Source organism: Poecilia mexicana, unplaced genomic scaffold, assembly GCF_051168715.1.
Source record: "Poecilia mexicana isolate PSO_F unplaced genomic scaffold, ASM5116871v1 scaffold_3, whole genome shotgun sequence".
Lineage (NCBI taxonomy): Eukaryota > Metazoa > Chordata > Actinopteri > Cyprinodontiformes > Poeciliidae > Poecilia > Poecilia mexicana.
Genome location: NW_028263372.1, coordinates 15,692,047 through 15,712,193, shown reverse-complemented (window position 1 = coordinate 15,712,193; position 20,147 = coordinate 15,692,047). Strand labels below are relative to the sequence as shown.

The 20,147-nt window shown below is 36.8% G+C and overlaps 1 protein-coding gene across 3 annotated transcripts in view; it reads right to left on the bottom strand.

Moving 5' to 3' along the window:
* diaph3 (diaphanous-related formin 3) overlaps window positions 1-20,147 on the bottom strand; it is a 155,956-nt gene that overhangs the window by 103,383 nt on the left and 32,426 nt on the right. For all 3 annotated transcript variants that reach the window (XM_014999113.2, XM_088004225.1, XM_088004224.1), the window contains one exon: window positions 18,678-18,792. In XM_014999113.2, the coding sequence (XP_014854599.2) occupies window positions 18,678-18,792 (115 nt within the window). The remainder of the gene's footprint in view (window positions 1-18,677; window positions 18,793-20,147) is intronic.

The following is a 20,147-nucleotide window of genomic DNA, read 5'->3' as shown; positions in this document are numbered from 1 at the left end:
ATATATATATATATATATATATATATTTCTAACACTTTTTTTGTTTTCATCTTCTCTGTGAACATACATATCTTAACACCTAAATTTCACCTCTGTGAAACAATAAAGGCTATTTTTTTTTAATTTTATCCCAACACTATTTATTGCTCAGCTCATAATGGGTAAAACTCATGTTTCCTGGGGTCTCATGCCATCTCCCTGCAAATTAGATAATTTACATGTCTACCCCTGTAATGAGTGAGACCTGATTTACCCAAGAGGAGCCCTTTTTAATACTGCTCTAGCGTTCCCTGAAATCAAACTGTACCTGGTCTCTCACCTTCATTTTAACTACAGAAAGTAACTAATCAAGTGACAGAAATGCCAAAAATGAAAAGAAAAAGACATTTTTGGTATATGCTACTAAGTCTGAATAAGCTCTCATTTAGTGTATCTCGGTGCTTTATTTCACGTTTTTCTCCTTGTAGCACTGAAAATGGCATCAAGTATTGCATTCTTCAGAAGAGTCGTATCAAGGTTGAAATTGCAATACTGTGAAAACCTAGAATTGAGCAACTTTCAAACATATTTTTCATCTAGGAACAAAGCCACTGATTTCGCAATGAAGAACCATGGCCAGTTATGTGAGGTCAACTATTTTCAGTGTCGGCAAACAAATACACAATGGCCTTGAAGACTGCAATTCCACCCGAGATTTTAAAAAAGCCTTTGCAAGGAATTGCAAGCGTACAACTAAAAATATTAGTTCTTTAATATGTATCCACTCATGTTGTACATTTTCCCAACTCATACAAACGAGATCTCAAACAGGGTTTGAGATTGGGCGTCTCAAACCAATATATTTTAAATGGAAGTACTCAATCTCCAAATGATGTTAATATACAAAAAATTAAAAGGAAGCATCCAAATGAGGAACTTTAACTTCATTGTATTTTTGACATCAAAAAACAAAACATCTTAAATTGCATTTGCCTTTTTTAGAGATCCATACTGCCACAAATGGTCAAGTTACATGGCTTCAGTTGTTTCTAGAACCATAACGGTCAAATTTCTAAGGATTTACAGTTAATTAGAGAAAATTTAGGCACTATAGTAAAGTGTATATAAAAAGTACCACGGGATAAGACAATCCACTGGATATCAAAAATAACTGGTTCATACTGGTTCAAAGGGTTAAGGTGACATGGTGGTATCTTCAAAGGTCCTGATAAAAACTAAGTCCAAAACTTTCACACCTGATATTTAAATTCTCCCAAAAAGGTATTGGTTGGTTATCGGCGTCAAGGTAAAACAAGGTCTCACAAAAACCTTACATTATACCTTTCTTAGAGTTTAAACTCCTTCCAATGGAGAAGTGCCAGAGGGGGTTTTTTCTGGACTATGGAGCACTAAAGTGGTTCTATCCTCTCCTGCCAATTATTAATTAGTTAGTTAGCTGAATACTTTTCTCTTGCTTACTAAGAAGACAGCTTTTAATAGTATGGAATTATTTTAGCGGCAAAAGAGAGATGCATCAATATGTATAACCTAAAAAAGCTTCACCAATCACTTTTAAGCTGCTGTCACACTGCTTCCTTGCTCTACATGTGAGAAAATTAAGGAGATTGAAGAATATATAGAGCCTCTCACTTCTTTGAAGCAACAAAGTGCTCCGCTTCTGAACAGCTCATGTGTATTTAGCGCTCAGCATCCCGAGGCAAATTAAGCTTCATCAGTGCAGACAAAGCACCATGATAGTGCTACATGAAATTAAGTAATCCTATTATTGGTTCATTGCTGTAGATTTTGAGCAGCAGTTGCATAAATGCTGCAGTAGTGGTGCACATGAGTAGCAAGCAAGGGGTGTGAAAAGCTGTGGCTCTTATGTCTCAGAAGTTTCCAACAGGTCAGTTTTTTATTTATTTATTTTTTTTCTGTTTTAAATAAAACGTAACTTTATCACATTACATTTTGTTTGAAATATTGTATACATACAATAAATAGATTTTTATTTATATACTCTAGCTTATCATACTCTCCTTTGATTTAGTACTGACTTAACATATTTTATAGCCTGCAATTATGGATTCCTTTACTAATCTGGTTCTAGCAAGCTCCACTTTTCCACTTCAAATCAGAACTGCTTAAAAAGTTGAGAATCATTTTATGATCTGGTTTTGCAGTTGGCAAATTTATAAGATAATGGGTGTATCTTTTCCATTTCTAGCACAGAAAATAGAACAGCTGCTGTTTGGAGGTGAAGTCAGTTCAAAGGTAATAAATAGGCTGCGACGTCATTATTCTCCTAGTTTAAATATTGACAATCTGCATCTATTAACACTGCAACAAACGGCAGCCAGCGACTGCTGCCTTCGGCAGTAGTACTTGGGTCAAATCGGTCAAATGTGAGTTTTTTTTTGGCAAGCAAGAGATCAAAAGTGTGTGTACGCATATTTGCATATCTGGCCCTCAGTTTTATTTTAGATCTGTGTCTTACTTTTTATTTAGCTGAAGCTGCTATAGCTAGACACGTGACACAACCGTCTCTGCCAGAAAGGCAGACAAGCACACAGCAAAGAAAGACTGAGAGGGCAGCTGTCTTCAAAGGCTAATTTAATCACTGTGTTGGCTCTAATAACCAATCAAGGTAGTCATGCAGGTAAGGTTTAAATCACTACAATTAAGGGGGCCTTATAAATTCTCTCGCCGGGTTAATTTATATGGCCTCACAATTGAATCAGCAAACCCCCACATACACACTTAGACACATATCAGTACCTTCAAAGGACATTACAGAGATATGCCGACAGACTCACATCTAGCCAAACCTTTGCCAAAATTGACCTGAGACTAACTTTTAAATTACACTTGTATACACTCACGAATTAGAACATTCTTTGTGATTAGGCTGCAAGCAGATTTAACTCCCCATAAGATGAGTTATAACTGGAATACACACATATTTATATATAACACACACACGGTTGCCTGCAGCAAAATTCACTACTAGACATCAGATGCACAGAAGGGGGCTGCTTGCAGCAAGTGAACAAATCCAGCGCTCCGACAAATCTGTCAAGTCTACAGTCAACAGAGTGGAGAAGAATAGTCAGACAGGCTGCACAATTTGACTGTTGACTCGCTGTATGGTTCAAATTCCACTAAGCCCTGAACTTCAGTCAGTCTGACAGGAAGTACAAGAAAGCACAGGAGACATCAAACGGACGTCCACGTGTTATTTGAGCTCTACATACCTGCCCTAACGTCTTCTCGCTGCCTTATCGCAGCACACAGCTCGGCATTGGTGCGCACAGCCATGCGAGAACGGCTACAATTGTCTTATTTGCACATGGAGCATCCTCCCCCATCGGCTGTGCTAGCACCAGCGAAAGTGAGACAGCCAGGGAGATCAGAGTAATGAAGTGAAGGAGCTGTGTTGTGAGTGAGCTAATCAAAGTGAACCATGCAGGGCCACCTCTCCCTGTGATCAAGACTAGATGACCCAGGGCCATAATTAGTCTGAGACTTTCATTCTGATAGCAGCAAATTAACAGACTTCATTAGGCTTTTTTTTCTCCCCCTCCCCTCTCCATCTATTCCTGCTGCACCAAGATCACTTAAAGTACTTGTGTGTCAGCACCAACATCTACAACATCAGAGTCATTTTTTTGTTTTCTTTTTATAAAGAGAAAAAAAAATCTATCCCACAGAGAGAACAAGTAAGTATACTCTTTTACAAAATACATTTGCAAATCTTGACTGAAGTTCACTGACACAATAAGATTCATGACTGATTAGAAGCTTGTTAATCAGTGTGTATTGGCCTGTGGGTATGAATTTCACCAGGAGTTTTATTCTCAGTGGAATAGTGCCCTCTATAGGACTCCTGAAGATGCACCATTGCCCCCTTAATATGTTTGTGTATGTCTGTAAGCTAAATGAGTATTTTCAGACAGCTGTCATATCAGGTTTGAAGCATTGTTATCTCAATTTCTTTTCACAGCGACAGCACGAGTGTGATCTTAACAGTTGTTAAGCCCACCCTAACATTTCCCAAGTCATTCAGTGGACTGATGACAGCCTAAATCATTCATCACTGAAGTAATTTGTTGTTCCCCCCCCTCCTTCTCTCCTCATGCTCCAACAAACATGTCGACGCCCACCCCTTTAACACCCCCTCCCAGACTGCGTACACAAACCTGCACTGCACATGAAAAATCACAGTAAAATATAAAGTCGCAAAGGCAAATATGTTTTTAACGAGCCCGCCCATTACCTTAGTGATACGAGGACACAGAAAAAACAAAGCGGGATCAAATTGAAGTGCTGATGCCTGAAACACTGAGGCAGAACAAGAAAAAGAAAATATAGGAGTAAAAAGAAAAAAAAAAAAGGAAAAATGGGGGGAAAAGCATGACAAGGTTAACAACGCGGGGGGAAAAAACAAAACTGGGAGCGAACAGCTTTTGAGGACTATGAGTGTTTGAGGCAAAACTGGTGACATTTTCAAGACAATGTTAAAAGGTGCAGGTAATTGGTGTGTAAGGCCCACTGAAGTGCTGTCAAAGCAACATAAAAGCAATTTGGCATAGTTGTGTTATGTACACATTTTAATATATGCTGAACAGGAATATAATGGGATGGACATCATTTAAAGACTGCCATGTTTGCAATGTGTGCATTACGTGATCAGACCTTCCCTTTTCAGCAGCGACATGAAAAGCCTTTAATGATTTTTGCATTTGATGATATGTGTCATAATGGCACAGATTTTCTGAAGCCACACACAAAAACTCATTAAAGAACTAATGGTGCTCTTCAAAATGTCAAAGTAAAAAGCATGAAGTGAGTGGGGTGGGGAAGGGGTAAAGAGAAAAAATAAAGCAAAGAAGAAAAAGACAGACTTGCAAGAGAGAAAGTCCATTTGATCAGAGCCGATATGTACCCGTAGAGAGAAATACTAACTGCAAGACAGCGTGAGACAGACATCCTGCTGCTATCCTCAGATACACTGAGTGTTTCATAACAAACTGCATTTGCAGTCTTACATCCTTTTAGAGGCTAATTCTATCTCCTAACCTCAGTAATCTGACCACATTTCGAAGTCCTCCTGTGTCAACATATACGTTACATTTTACTTGAATAAAATCCAGCAGAAACGAGAAAAGTAATGAGGTGATTTAGGTTTTACACTTAAGACAAATTGAGGGTAAATGAGAATGTAATAACTTCACTTTCTAAAGCCACTTGGAGGTATTTAGTTTAAACAAGGCCACCTACTACCACTTTATTCTTGTCACTTCATCCCCACCTTCTCTGATGTTCAATCCGCCATAATTCCTACGACGGTGTCCACCAACCTCTTCTCGGCTGCTTTTGTCTCATTGTAATTCAAAAGCTTATCAAGTTCTGCACACAGCAGACGACAAAAGCTCCTGAATTTCTGAGAAATTTCCCCACCTTTGAGAGACATATTATCCACCACGGATATGTTAAGTGGATATGTTAAGTGGGTCCAACTTGGATGTATTTTGAGGGTTATTGTAGTTAAGGTTGACAGCACTGAAGCACAGATTTGAATGATCATGGCTCTTTAATGTGTCACGTCGTTTGACAAGTCACACCAAGCTGTCAGCTCTGACCGCGGACTTTAACTCCACCTGGGAGCCTTCACTTCCCAAAACAACCCATACGAGCTTAACCTCTCACACGCACCCACACGCGCACACACACCACCTCTTCCATCAAGTATTCTACAAATATGCATTGTGCAGACTGACAGAGCCCACACAAACACGCCATCTTCCTAGGTCATTATATTTATATGGAAATGGGCTGTCTAATTATCTCTTACAGCGTGCCAGTAGTGAGCAACGAACTTGTCGTTACCCAACTGCATTGATCTTGAGAGCACAGCATTAATAACATACAGGAAATGATATCTAGAAACTACATGAAAAGACGGAAACTTGTAAAGCTCCTTTGTTTAAACACCTGATTTCTTTTTCCCCAACAGAATGAGGGTAACAGTGTTTGACAACTTTCCCAACCCCAAGCCTTTAATCTTTTAAATGGTGATGTATAATTAACACCAACTCATTTCAAAGTAAAGATCGACTTTCAATTATTTTCCAGCCCATTAATAAACATAACCTCAATAAGTAATAAACCCTGTAATATGAAAACAAACATAGCAAGTAAGAGCAGTGAGCTCAATAAGATTACATATTCAATATTACAATGTTTGTGAGGATAAAACTAATGCCATATTTGCACATGGAACAAGTTTATCTAATTTCTGATCTATAAATGTGAGCCAAACAATGGAAGGGCCACTTCTTTGAGCCTCTGCATCTCTCGCCACATAAATCCAATGTGCTGTGATTGCTTTCTAATGCCACTATTGTGCTACATTTCACCCAGTGAAAACACCAAATGCACAGGACTAGCAATGCTACTTTACTGCTGCTGTTTTATCTTCTGTCCTGTCTTCTGCACACACAGCATCATGGAGGAAACACAAAGATAACCAGCGTTTATACTGCATAACCCTTGATGTCTGAGTTTGGGGCACAAAGAACCACCTCACTAACCACACACTTACACTGGCTGACAGGAAGTTTACTTTAGTTTTATTATGCTTTTATTTGAAGATCACTTTCTCTTTGACGTCACTGGAGCGCAGGCATGATAAACAGCTAATGACTTCACCAAGATTAAATTCCCTCATCAACCTCATCACTGTGGATATGTAATCTGTATTAGTAGGTAGCCAGATGCATGTTGCGTAAATAAAAATAACTTTCAGAGTAGATTTTGTTGATTGGTTTATTTATATATCCACTATTGAGGTTAAGCCTTATAACTTTGATACTTTTTTTTTTTTTTTTTTTTCTTTCAGGTCAAGTCTGAGATGTACAATCCTGTCATACTAATCATGTGTTGGTGCAAGAACCTGCTACTGGGGATATGTGCTGTAAATCTTTTTGAAAATTAAATGAAAGGATATTCAGAACTCTTAAAAAAATGGCTGCGACCTGTTACTGCCTTTTTCATCACAAGGTGCGCTTTGTGCTGGTTTTTCATACTGTTTGAGGGTTCAACTATGTTGTTTCCATGCACTAAAATTCTGGCAATCAGTTATTTAGTGAGTTAGCTTAAGTTTCACTGTCTTTTATCCTCACATATCATATTGGTCTTTGTGATCAAGATGTTAAGGCTCATGAATTGATCGGGATATCTTGATATGCATGAAAGAGAATGATGAGAATAGTTATGGCAACACTGAATAATAATAATATTTTAAGGTTTTTTGTTTGTTTGTTTTTTTAAGCTGTGTCACTCTGTTTAGAAAAGACAAATTCAGCTATATGTATGTACTTCCTTTCACAAGAAACAGCTATAGAAGATAAAGGTGTATTAACAGCTCTCTGAATAATGTAATGATGTTTGAAGCTACAGTTGTCAATTATGAGCGGCGTGTCTGTTAAACAGCATAGTGTCGGCTTGCTGCCCAAACAGATGGTCGGCCTAATTAACCAGCTAATCTTAGCTTGTTAGAATTGTGTTCCTCAACTTTGATTTTAGTGTCTTTAAAAATACACCTCAAAAGAATAATGTAAGAAAAGTAGGGTAAAAGTTCTTTAAGAAAATTATTTTTTAACCCAATACTTGGAAGTGCAGCTTTATCCAAAAAAGTTTGAATTGAGCAAAACAGTTTCTGTCGCTTCTTTTTAATAGCTCATGCTTGAGTGACTAGGTTATTTAAAACTCACACATTTCTATCAATTAGAAATATCTTTCTCAGAGTGAAAGGACATTGTTAGTATGACACATCTATTACTTTTAGGCTGTACCTAAACATTTATATGCAAGTAATAGGTAAGAAAAATAACTAGAAAATTAAAAAGAAATACATAATCATAACACTTTCCATTATAACTACTATTTGTGGGTATTTTCTCTTGGATTGCAACTTTGCAATTGGTTTAGGTTACACCAGCATTCTTGCATCCTGACAGAAAAAAAAGTGATCTTTGTGGGTTCTGTATAATTGGATCTTATTTATTAGCTGCCCCCAGGAAAGGGCAGCTCTCACACTGTTGTCCTTTTTTTCAAACGCTCCAGCAACAGCTTCATCGCTCAGTCATCTTTTGATGAGTGAAAGTGATGAAAGGAAAAAATGCTTTATATTCTACACATCAACTGAGATATGGATGTGGGAATATTTAAAGTGCATGCAATAATTGGCACAACTGACAATTTCAAATACAGAAAACAACCTAGAAGAAAAGGACCTCTATTATTACAATAGAAAAGGGATTAAAGGGCAAATTCATCCATGGTACAAAAACATTCCTTTTACTGTGATTTATAGATTAACAGAAATCAAAGCGCAAGCACCAGTTCATTGATTATTTGAAATACCTTAAATAAACAGCACCGATAGAGATGAGCATAAATCTGAGAAAATCATTAGTTACAGACGTATTGAACAATTTTGCTACATCTCACCATACTAATTCAAATTAACATTTTAGCTTCTAAGACAGCCATTGTTTTAGTAAAAACTGTAAAAACAATAAATATTACTCATGACTAATGGAATTGTTTAAACATTGCAGTAAACCTCATAAGCACTTCCACTAGGAATTACAAGTGTACAAACAAATCTGATGTTCTAAACTGAGAAGTTATGGGTTTACATTGGTCATACATCAAAACTAATTGTGTATTGTAAATTTAGAGAATCTTAATAAATGCAATGCATCTAAATTTAGCTGCATGTGTCAGGTTGGTTTGTCAATAAAATATCACAAAGTCATCACCATTTTGTACTTAATGAGGGTGCCACAACCAGTTTAAAGGTTTTCTTTTTTTTTTTATCCCATCCAAATTGTGTCAGGTTGGTTTGTCAATAAAATATCACAAAGTCATCACCATAAAACAGTCTTTAAATTTGTCCTTACTGTGGAAAATTAAAAAAATAAACAATAAGCAACCAAGAACATGCAATACACAATTGCTGCAATACATTTAAAAACAAAACTCACCTTTTGTTTCTGTTCCAAATCAAGCACAGCATGCAGCGAAGCAGAAGTTCAGTCGCAAACGACGGATTTAAAAAAAAAAAGCAAGACAAGAAAGAGAAAGAAGCAGAAACAGAGCAAAGAGGGGAAACAAAGATGTTAGTGATGTCTGAAGTGAGCACTGATTCAGAGTTGTTTGTTAGCAAAGAGAAAACAACCAAAGCGCTGCATTGTAAAATAGACGTGTAACAAACCACTGAATGAGCTTAGACAGATTAGGTTCAGTTTGTATTTCTTCACAAAAACGCACTTGTCAAAAGAAAAACAACAGAGTTTACTGTAATTACAGAAAATTGCTGAATTTCTGTCGATTTGTACAAAAGGACTTAATGTTCCAGCAGAGATTAGCGCTTTCAGTTTCTAATGAAACTGATAGCTGATGATGACAGTCGCGTAATTACGTCAGACATCACAGGTCGGAGCCATTTAGACCTCATCTGAATGAAACATAATATCTCACAGATTGGTTTCCATCATTACAGGCATTAATGTGCTAATATTGTCTGACAGATTCTTAATACGAAGGTACCTTTGGCCCAATTTCATTACAATGGTTAAAGAAAAAAAAAAGTGTTTTGCATTTTTAGGTAAAAATATATATATATACATATATATTGAAACAACCTAAAGAAGATATTAGATTCTAAAAAGTAGTTATGAAAAGGACAGATTTAATAAACCTCAGTCATGTGGAAATTCACTAACATACAGTTTAAAGGAAGTGAAACATGTTTTGGATGTGTGCAATTATTGAAAGTTAAATGAAGCATGCTTAAAAAAATAAAAAATAAAATATTAACAATAATTTAAAAAAAGTCTCCCGTAAAGTAGCTAGTGTACAGTAACACTACATTAAGCACATTTTTTTAAGCAGAAATTTAAAACTTCCCTCAAAACATTTTTTTCAAATCAGATCACACTTTTTGTGGGAAACAACATGCTCCCTAAAACAAGAATTTAAATCTAGTAAATTTTCCTGAGCTCTTATTTGCACTTGATTCCAGTTGAGTCGTCCATCTTTCCATTTTTATTTATTTATTTTTTTGTTTAAAAATGTTTAATTGTATTTTACTGGCACCGTAAAAGCAAATTTCTCTACCGAGTGACATTATTTGAATATTAACAATAAGGAATCTAGTTTCATTTCTACTTCTGAAACTATCAAATATAACAAAGTATAAGTTATTGGGAACAACTGTCATACGGTAGTAGGTCATGTAAATCACAGCAGCGCATGTTGAGAAATACGGTACACACAACTTAACAGCTTTCTGCCAAGGCAATAGCATACATACAAAATTAATGTCTTTTTTTTTCATATTAGCTCAAGAACAAGCATGAAGAGAACAATGTGGTGTGGGTTTCCATGGCTGAGCAGCTAGTCCTAATAAAGATCCTTACATAACCAAGAGCAATACAAAGCGCCACATGCAGAGGTGTAAAACACGCCATTGCTGGATTGTACAGCAGTAGAGATGCGTTTTCTAGATTTCTGAATCATGCCTCTTTGTTAGGGTTTGCCAGTTGCTAGAGGAACAGCGCATGCCCGGCTACAATTTGCCAAGAGTAACATTTGGTGTAGAAGGGATTGAGGTGTAGGATCATTTTTCAGGAGTTGGGTTTGGCCCCTCATCTACAGTGAAATCAACTCATATTGCTGCAGTACATAAAAACACTTTTTGGACTATTACAAATGTTCCCATGTTTGTGGGAACAGTTTGATAATGGCTCCTTTAGGTTTTAACTTGACGGTACACTAGTGCCCAAAGCAAGGTCCATGACTTTCACCGATTCCTGATTTCAACATTAAAAAGCACAGTTTGGATGAATTAGAGCAAAGACAATGAGCCCGGTCTTCTACTATAACATTACTGTCTGACCTCACATAGTCTATAATGAATAAATAATGTTTGTGCACTGTTGTTGTGCAACCAAAATTTGAACATATATTTTATACTTTTTTATTTCTTTAGGAGCCAGTTCTGTTCGTCACTGTTCTTACATCACCCGTATAGAAAGTTGAGAGTATAAGCTTGACTGATTGTAGCAGAATTACAATTGAGACCAGTTTATTACCGACATTGCAATTGTATTTCCTTTACTCACTCTAGACACTAAAGGCAAACAATGACAGAAATATATACGTTACACTCAACAGCCATTTATCTAAAAGTTTATTTCTTCATCTGAGTTTATGGGAAAAAAAATTGTTCCACAGATGATAGAAGATTTAATCTTTGTGAAATAAACAAATATAACCTTTCAGCTTTACGCTAGGGGAAATGATAACATCTCAGGACACAAGTAGGAAGAAATAGGACTGCGTGCCTGGGGTTGTAATGCCATGAACTGCCCATGTGTGTAGAAACACAGGGTCAGTGTAGAAATAATTTCTGAATGAGGGTCAAAAGTACTGAGCAGCTTACATACATGTGCGTGGGGGGGACAGAAAACTGGCTCATGTTAAAATAACATACTTCTAGACGTTAAGATTATTGGGACACAACTTCTAATACTCTGCCAGTAAACAACTCTTTTCTTTGTAAGAGGCTTTAAAAAGTCTGGCTCCTCTGGTCAACACAAAACTATGCAAAATCTCTAAGGAGGTTTGTTTTTCTTTTGGCATAATTTAAACAAATGAAAAAAGCAAATATCTTAAATGGTTACATCTGATTTAATTTTATTGAAATAGATCCCCAAATGATTTGTCCAAGAGATCTGGAGCAGCTCGCTGCATCTCTGACATTCATTCCACTACACACAGATCGACTCCATACCTCCGATTCCTGCTGCTTTGAAAATAACGTTTTATTTTTCTGAGAAATCAAGCAGTCAGACACCAGTCTACCGTTGTTTCAGATTACACAGGACAAGCATCTGCTTTGCTACAAGTGAGCAGACGGGGGGGATAAAATGCAGAGGGATATACAAGAACAGCAGGGTTGGAGATGGCTTCTCTGACTCAATTTTGAGTTAGAGAACTCTTCAGAGAAACTACTTTTTCTAGTATTTGCTCCTTCACAATTCAAAAGAAGTGGCCTTTAAAAAGTTTTATGTTTCCTTGCTGTGTTAATGTGTTTGGGGTGGCAGTACTGCTGTAAAACCTTAATATGTCCAAGTCTCCAAGCGGACAGTTTAAGGTTATTGTTCAGTATTTTAGATCGCCATCAGATTTCACATTTAACTTTGGGTTCTGAACAACTTAGACTGGCAGCGCTACCATAATGGAATACTACAATGTTTTTCACAAGACAAAAATAAGGCCAACAAACTAGCAACAACATTGCTGGTCTGAAAAGAAAGGTCAAAAGATCGCCAAAGCATTAACAAGTAATTCTGGGGGGAAAGCTGATAACTATCTTTCCCGTTTCTACCAGACACACCTCAAAAATGTCAATTTGACACCGCAACAGAAAAAAATCATGGGATTACCAAACATTTGACATCTGGCGTTATCTGGAGACCACAAAACGTCTAAAAATATTTTTGTCCATAAATCTACAAAACTGCAGTGTTCCTAACTTGGAGGTTATGGCCTCACAGTTACAACCAAAATCATTCATACTACTGGCATATTTATTAATTTTACCAACATTTTGACCAAATCAGCAGTTGCTCAGGGCATTTTGGAAAGCTTTGAGTTTTCTATTGCTTTTACGGCGTTCTCAAAAGTAAATTGCATGTGTTCCGACATGCTGGTCAAAACAGGCAGGCTGTTTTACTCGCATTGTGTGAGACTATGCTGAATTTTATCCAATCACAGAATTAATATGATTTCCTGCACTTCAATTAAAGGGAAGCACATAACCACCATTACCATAGGAAAAAAAAAAAAAAGTCTCATCTGTTGGGAGATCCCCGTCTTTCAATCAGAAACAAACTTATTGGTTGAATAAAAATAATTTAGATTTAAGTCCACATAAATAATTTCATTTTTAATACTATTAAAAGAAGCCTACAAAATAAAAATATTAATTAAAATATGTTATTCGAGATCAGATTTTTTGATTCTCTATTCTGCTGAGATGCTCAACCTCATATACGTGCTCGTCTTCACAAGGAGAGATGTTCCAAACAGTACATAAACTGTGAGTTTGCTGTATTTTTAGTCGGAGTACATAATTGCTCATTAACCACATTTTTTATAATGACAACAATAACAATATGAGCTGCTGAAAGCCCTTAACACAGAGCAGCCAGAAATTGGATGTAATGATGCTGTCAGCAGTGAAGCTAGTCTGTCACTTTTCACCAGAAAAGGTGGGATGTCTGAAACACCCAGACAGTGCCCGATGTGCTAATTGAAAAGGAGGGAAAAAACAGCTTTAAAGAACTTTAAAAGCAACTAGTGCTGACTATGCACTGATTGACACTAATTATGTATGTGTACAAACATGTGTTGATTTGTTTACTCCAAGGTTATGATGGGCTCGCCCTTCTCACATCATCTGCTGAGTGTGTGGATGCATTTTTTTCCTCCTTCTTCACACCAGTAACAGCAATAATAAAAACAGGTAATTAAATCTTTACAACTGCCAAAAGCAACATGTTTACCCTCTCCGTGCTGACGGCTATCCACATAGTCATACAACCTAGGTTATGTCCTGCATAGTCTATTTAATCCAAGGCGACAACATATTAAACTTGTACAGCACAAAGTGATAAGAGCATGCTATATCAGATGGAAACTGTGGTCCAACACAGCCTAATTTGCATTATTTTGGTTTTTTTTTCAGCAATTAATATAATTTAATTTAATTTTTGCTTGGGCTTTGGGAGTCAGCACAACACAGCAGGACAGTGAAAACAAACTGCTAGCTGCTATTTGGTTTAATAAAATGAATCCATTGTGTCTCATTTTATCTGCAACTTGTTACTGTCAGGTTCAGATCATCCATTTGAGATGCTGATGAAAGAATTGCAATTAAAAAACATGTAAGCTTTGCACATTCTTCCTACAAACAGCAGCCCAACTATATATATACCCAGATTTATGGTAGTCAAAAGGCACATTGCCCTATATCACAGATAGACAACTTTAAATAAGCACTAGTTATAAATGGCTTTAGGGTGCAGAAGACTGTCATCATGGTAAAAACATGAGATACACTTTTGTATATGTTTGGCCAATGTTCGATGTTGTAGAGCTCAGTGAAGTCATCTTTATTAATTAAAAATATTAAACTGACTTTAAAATCCAGCACTGTCCACTGTGATGAGCCTCTAAAAATGTGAATAAAGAGCCCAGAAAGCAGTAAACAGTTCTTCATGCAGGAAAACGTAGTTTGACTGTCAGTCAAATGCATCAAAAGTTCGCATGCACTCCGGAATGCTCAACAAGACATCCCTGCTGCTCTGAGGTCTCATGGTAGATAGTCCTTTGTTACACTAAAGCAACAGATGTAGAGAAGCAGGGATATGAGCTGCTCGCCTTGAACCGTCTGGTTAAGAAATAAAAGGAAGCTGCCAGAAACAGGAGGGACGCGTCTGAAGTTCTGTAGCTTCTCACCTCAAAGCTGCTTAGTTCACTGGAGAAGACCACACGAAGGACAAGCACAGGGTTTTCTATGAAACATGTATCCTCAAAATTTGTATTCTGCTTTGCGGCAAGCCCTCTTCCCCCCTCTCTCTCTCCCAGGAGAACTACGCCTTAAGATCACTTTTAAAAAATTACAGAAAAAAACAAAAAACAAGCTGCCTCATAGCAAGCAAAATATGAACACGGTTTTTACACTTTGTTTTCTATTGGAAAACCTTGAGTATCATGTAGCTCATGTCGAGACCTATAATCTGCTGAAAAGTCACCAGAATATAAAATGGCAGGAAGCCTGGTAGTAATATTAGTGCAATATGCACTACTAGATCTAAAGATGTGTAACTGCTCGACACACATGAATCCGTTTGTAAGTTTCCTCCCAAGCATGCAAATTTCACCGTTGCGTCTTTGCGCCAAGACAATAAAATAAGTCTAAGTTTAAGGTCAAATTCAGTTTTATATTCAATTATTTGGCTTCCCTTCGAGTTTATTCTAATACCATCCGATAATTCTGTAAGACATGACAGAGGCTCCTACATACTAAAACTAGATGCAGCCAGGTTAATAAAGTGATGCAAATCTGGATAATCTGTATTTTCTTTAGGATTTAAAGTGGAACAAGTCACATTGAAGGATCGTGCAAAATCCTCAAAACAATAATTCAGTTAAGTTCAAAGACATGAAAGTGTAGCATATTAATTACTCAGTAAGGTCCTGATGTATATGGAGTGATTTTAAACTCTCTTGGCTTTGTTACAGGGCTGCAAAAAATAACCTACTCTTTTTTTTTCATGATTGCTCTAATGTTTCTCTTTTAGGCCATCACCTTACAGACAAACACATGTGATGGAAGGATGCTGCTGCTTATGTTTCTTTGGCACTCTGTGTTTTTAGTAGCTCAACTCAGAAAGCTGATTCTCCAACTGTATATGCTTTGGCTGCATTGTTTTGCTGCAGTCCACCACATTGGTCATCTTGTCATGCCTGAGGCATGGAAAGTCAGCTAGCGAGTCTTTAAAAATGCATACACCATGGCCTTTGTGCAAGGCTTCCTTCTGTTCCTTAGACGATGTTATCATTCCTTTTGGTGCATCTTCCTCCCTTCTTTGTCCTCTGTTATCACAATGCCTCCAACCATCTCTGCACACCATCACCTGTGTCAGGTATTATGCACATGGCTGCAGTGAACTTGAGCCAACAGGCCAAATATAATATCAGCATGCAAAGCATGAAATCCAGACACATGGAATATGTAACAATCCACAAATTCTGCACTCCAAAAAGTGAACATGCTTAATGCTATTGCAAATACTGGCAATGACGAAATGCTGTAAGTAGGATATATTGTGCAGCCCAAGGTGAAGTTAACTGCATTGACAGTGAAAGTGTTTGACAAGTTTTGAGAGTATTTAAAAGCAGTGTGGCATTATTACTAAGAAACAGAAAAAAACTGTCAATCTTTAGTTATTTCTAGCTAATAGTTGTAAGCATGAATTTTACTTACAGGATTGATTCACTACAAGTCCAAAAGTAGCCTGATGTTAGACCAAGGTCTTTTGTGCCAGACAAACTGAATGACAAGACTATTTGTCTGTCTGTCTGCTCTTTTTAATCGGGAGTCCTGTATTAGAGAAGCAGTATGACTCAGATCTGTTTACACGTTCTTTTATCCAAGTCAAATCTCAAGTCTTTCGCCCCAAGTCAAGAATCAACTCTCATGTCTCCAACAACTGAAATAAACATTTTCTCATCAAATCCACAACATCTAGGTCACCCTTAAACCTGGAGCACTCTAGTATTCTTTTCAAGTAATGCATCAATCATGCATCATTGTCGTATATTTTCTGTTCATAGTTAATAAAGTATAGGCGTGCTGCTAACACAGAGGGGGGTGGTCTCGCTAACATTTCCCAGTAACAAATCAAACCCAGCATTTTATTTACAGTTTGGCAAGAACTCACTCAGAAAGCAGACGCGAGAAACAAAAGAACAAAGAAGTTTGCAAAACCAAAAAAATGAATTGTTAATGACAAAAACTGTGTTAATGCTGTTTCCTTTTCAATGTTTAATATTCATCCAGATGCTGCTGGTCTTAAGTGAGATGAAACATGATGCTACAAGGCTATTTTTAATAACTTTACAAGCCCACAAGCACGTATGCATGAGAGTTCAATAACTGACTCACAGGGGCTGAAGCAACTGGATTTGACAGCATGACACAGTAGCCATGTTTCTTCTTCAACCTGAAGTGGGGCTCGGGAAAAAAAAAAAAATTGCAGAACAAAAAAAAAAAAAAAAAAAAAAAAAGAAGAAAAGAAAAACAGATCATTTAAAATAAGTGTAGAGTTTTTATTTTGTTTTAAATCTTTTTATTTAAATGCAACTAAATTTAAAATTTACTGTCAACAGATAGTTAAAAACACAACGGACCAATGGTGGGTTTATGTACTTCAACTCAAGTTGGAACAGTTAGTGGGTTCAAAAGGGTTTGCGACTTTGAAAATCAAAACGTTTAAATCTGTGAAATTGTCTCCTCTGTGAATCGTTGTGTGGTTAAAAATCAAGAAGTGCCCTTTGGTTCATTAGTTTAAGTTTTAAAGAATTAATTATGTCCTTGGGTTTTGAGATGATATAATCTAAAACATAAGATGTCTATTAGAAAAGTTATACAAGATAATTCTACAATTTCAACTTGAGTAGAGCATTGTGCATCACTTTTGCCAGTAAAACCCTCAACTAAATCAACTAAAGATAACCAGTCCACCTTAAAAGCCACATTTCCACTGCAGCTAAGACAGACAAATCATCTTTTTATTCTACCAACATCACTTCATAGTTGTCATTAATATAAAACTTTCTTCAAGTCTTTATCTACACTTGGTTAAAATCACATTCTTTATGAAACAACTTGCAGGTTGTAATCTTTTTTAGCAAGGAAATGCTGAGATGAGTCTAAATATTTGATCACCGTATGCTGCTGCGTTTTTTACACTCCAATCCCCATAAACGCTGTCCAAAAGAAAGGTAAAGACAAAAGCTACAGATTACTGAATAGGCTGCTTCAGAACACCTACAGTGGAATTGCACCACTAAACTGCAAACAACTCTGTTCAACCATATTTTCAAATAGACAGATATTTATTGACTCTCTCATAGACCCAACAGTGGAAAAAAATATTGAGCAAATTAGTCAGTTGGGGTTTGAAAACATTATTACGGTTCATATATTATTATGATTACAGTGAGCGGCAATTTTGAGCTCTCTGGCAACAGACGTGCAACAATGGTGGTTCAACTTTAAGTCTTCGTTTCACCATGCACTGCTTATGTTGTAAGCACTGAGGCATGCAGAACACCTGCGGAACAAGGCTTGAAAGTGTCTCTTGTAAGGTGAAACTTTTTCCCTGTCTGTATCTCCCTTTTGACCTCCCAAGAAGATACCTGTATGTCTGTTTACCATTTAGTTCAAGCTGTATTATTCAACACTTTGACGGTCTGAAACTACACTCCAGCTCTGTGTTGGTGGGTTTTCGGCACCTTGAGAGCAGCAGCATAGAGTTGTGACAGGTAGATAACACCTGGATGAATAATTCAAGTTGGCATAAGCGAGCCAGGCACTGACAAGAAAGAAAACACAAGACGTGAATAAATCATCAGTGACAGGACTAATAGACCAAACACAGGGGAGGACAAAAGTGATAAAATCTCTAGCTACCTCCTGCTCTGGCTTTAATCACTCCAACCATCTCATACATGAATATTGCAGGTCTTACTAGACATACTAATGTTCAAGGATGTAACCGCGTGGTGTTTTATGAAGCAGAGAAATCTATACTGAAACTCATTTAGTAAGCTCAAGAGTGTCTTTCTCAACTTGAAACAGCTGCAACTTTTATGGAAAAGTTTCACTGAGCCTGCTCAGATGAGTAGACCAGTTATTAAAAACGCATGAAAAATGCAAAGATATTCTTATATAATGACAAATTGAGCCTTCAAAGAATACACAGGCAATGCAGATGGAAAGTGACTCTGCATATTGAAAAAAAAAGCATAAAAACTTAAAAGCATCTGACCTGTTCTCTGTGAGCCAAAAGTAAGAGCAACTCTGTTGAGGAGTTCTGGTTTGGCATACTGGTCCTCATCAGCCAACACCCAGAAACAGCCTTCTGACATTTCCTGTGGACGAATCTGAAATCACAAATTCATGTCAGAATAAAATTCACCAGAACTCCTGATGCATGATCATAATCAGAAACCATACTATCGGAAAAGCTGGATTAAAAAGAGTAATGACACAAACATAAATTAAATACTACAATAGATTTTAATCTGCCCTCAGCAAGCTTGCATTAATCAAAAGCTTGCTGTTGTAGGCTATATATCATCAATGGTCAACTCAGAAATAAGGGTCTGTTTATAAATATGCTAACAAAAACTTATGTCCATGAAGTCCCGGTTCTAAAACGTCTAAAAATCACTTAGCAATCGATTTAAAATAATGCACTTTATTTGTTTAGAAAGACATTATTTTAAGTGGGAATTCCCAGTATTTTTTCCTTCTGTTTTAGAATTTTAGACAACCTCAATAAAAATAAGAGTAAAATAACACATGCTTAATGCAGCAGGAGTGAATCCACTGGAATCACAAATAAGTTGGAAAGGTGCATTCACTGAAGCACCATCAAGAACACCTGTAATTTTAAATTTGAATAATCATGCAAGCATTCCTGTAGAATGACCTCTGAACCCCAAAGTATCTTTCTCCTTCACTGTGCAATTATCCAAGATTGTTGCATTCCACAAGATATATATATATATAAAAATAACATCAGTGGAACCAAAAGAGACAGAATCCTAGCAGAGACGGCAACATCCCGATCAACAGTGAAAACAAAGTTGCCACTGCAATCAGGACACATAGAACGGATGATAGAGCCACTTCAGCAGAGCAATCACTTGCAGAAGTAGTCACTTTTCTAAATAATGCTTTATAACTCGTGTAAATTAGGCCAAAACACAGGCAGGACTTTGCAGCGGGGTTCTTAAGTGAAACCTTTTTTTCCTGAGACAGTTCACGGAATTTGAATGATAATGCACTGTGTTTGACAGAAGAAAAAAAGACTGATTAAAGAGACTCTTTTGAAAACACTTTTGGTTGAAATCAAGATACCTTTGTCTACAGCCAAGATGAGGTTCGGTATGAGAGGAATGAATGCTTACAGGGCAAAAAAGTGCAAAGATAGAATTTATAAATGTTTAAGGAAGGTGTGATGACAGACGATTTGTAGTTGACAAGATGTATCCACAGAAGAAAGGCAAAGGGGAAAAAAGAAAAAAGATTGCTCCTATTTTAAGAAACTTCTTAACAGTAAACATGAGAGTACAATGTGATTAGAATATAAAGCTATGGCCAGATGGTGTGTTGTTGTAATGCAATAGTCTAAAACAGCAAATTACATATAAATATATATATATTTTTAAATCTGGGGTAAATGCAAACTTCTATAATTATGGGAAACTTAAAGATAATTTTGTAAGTAAGA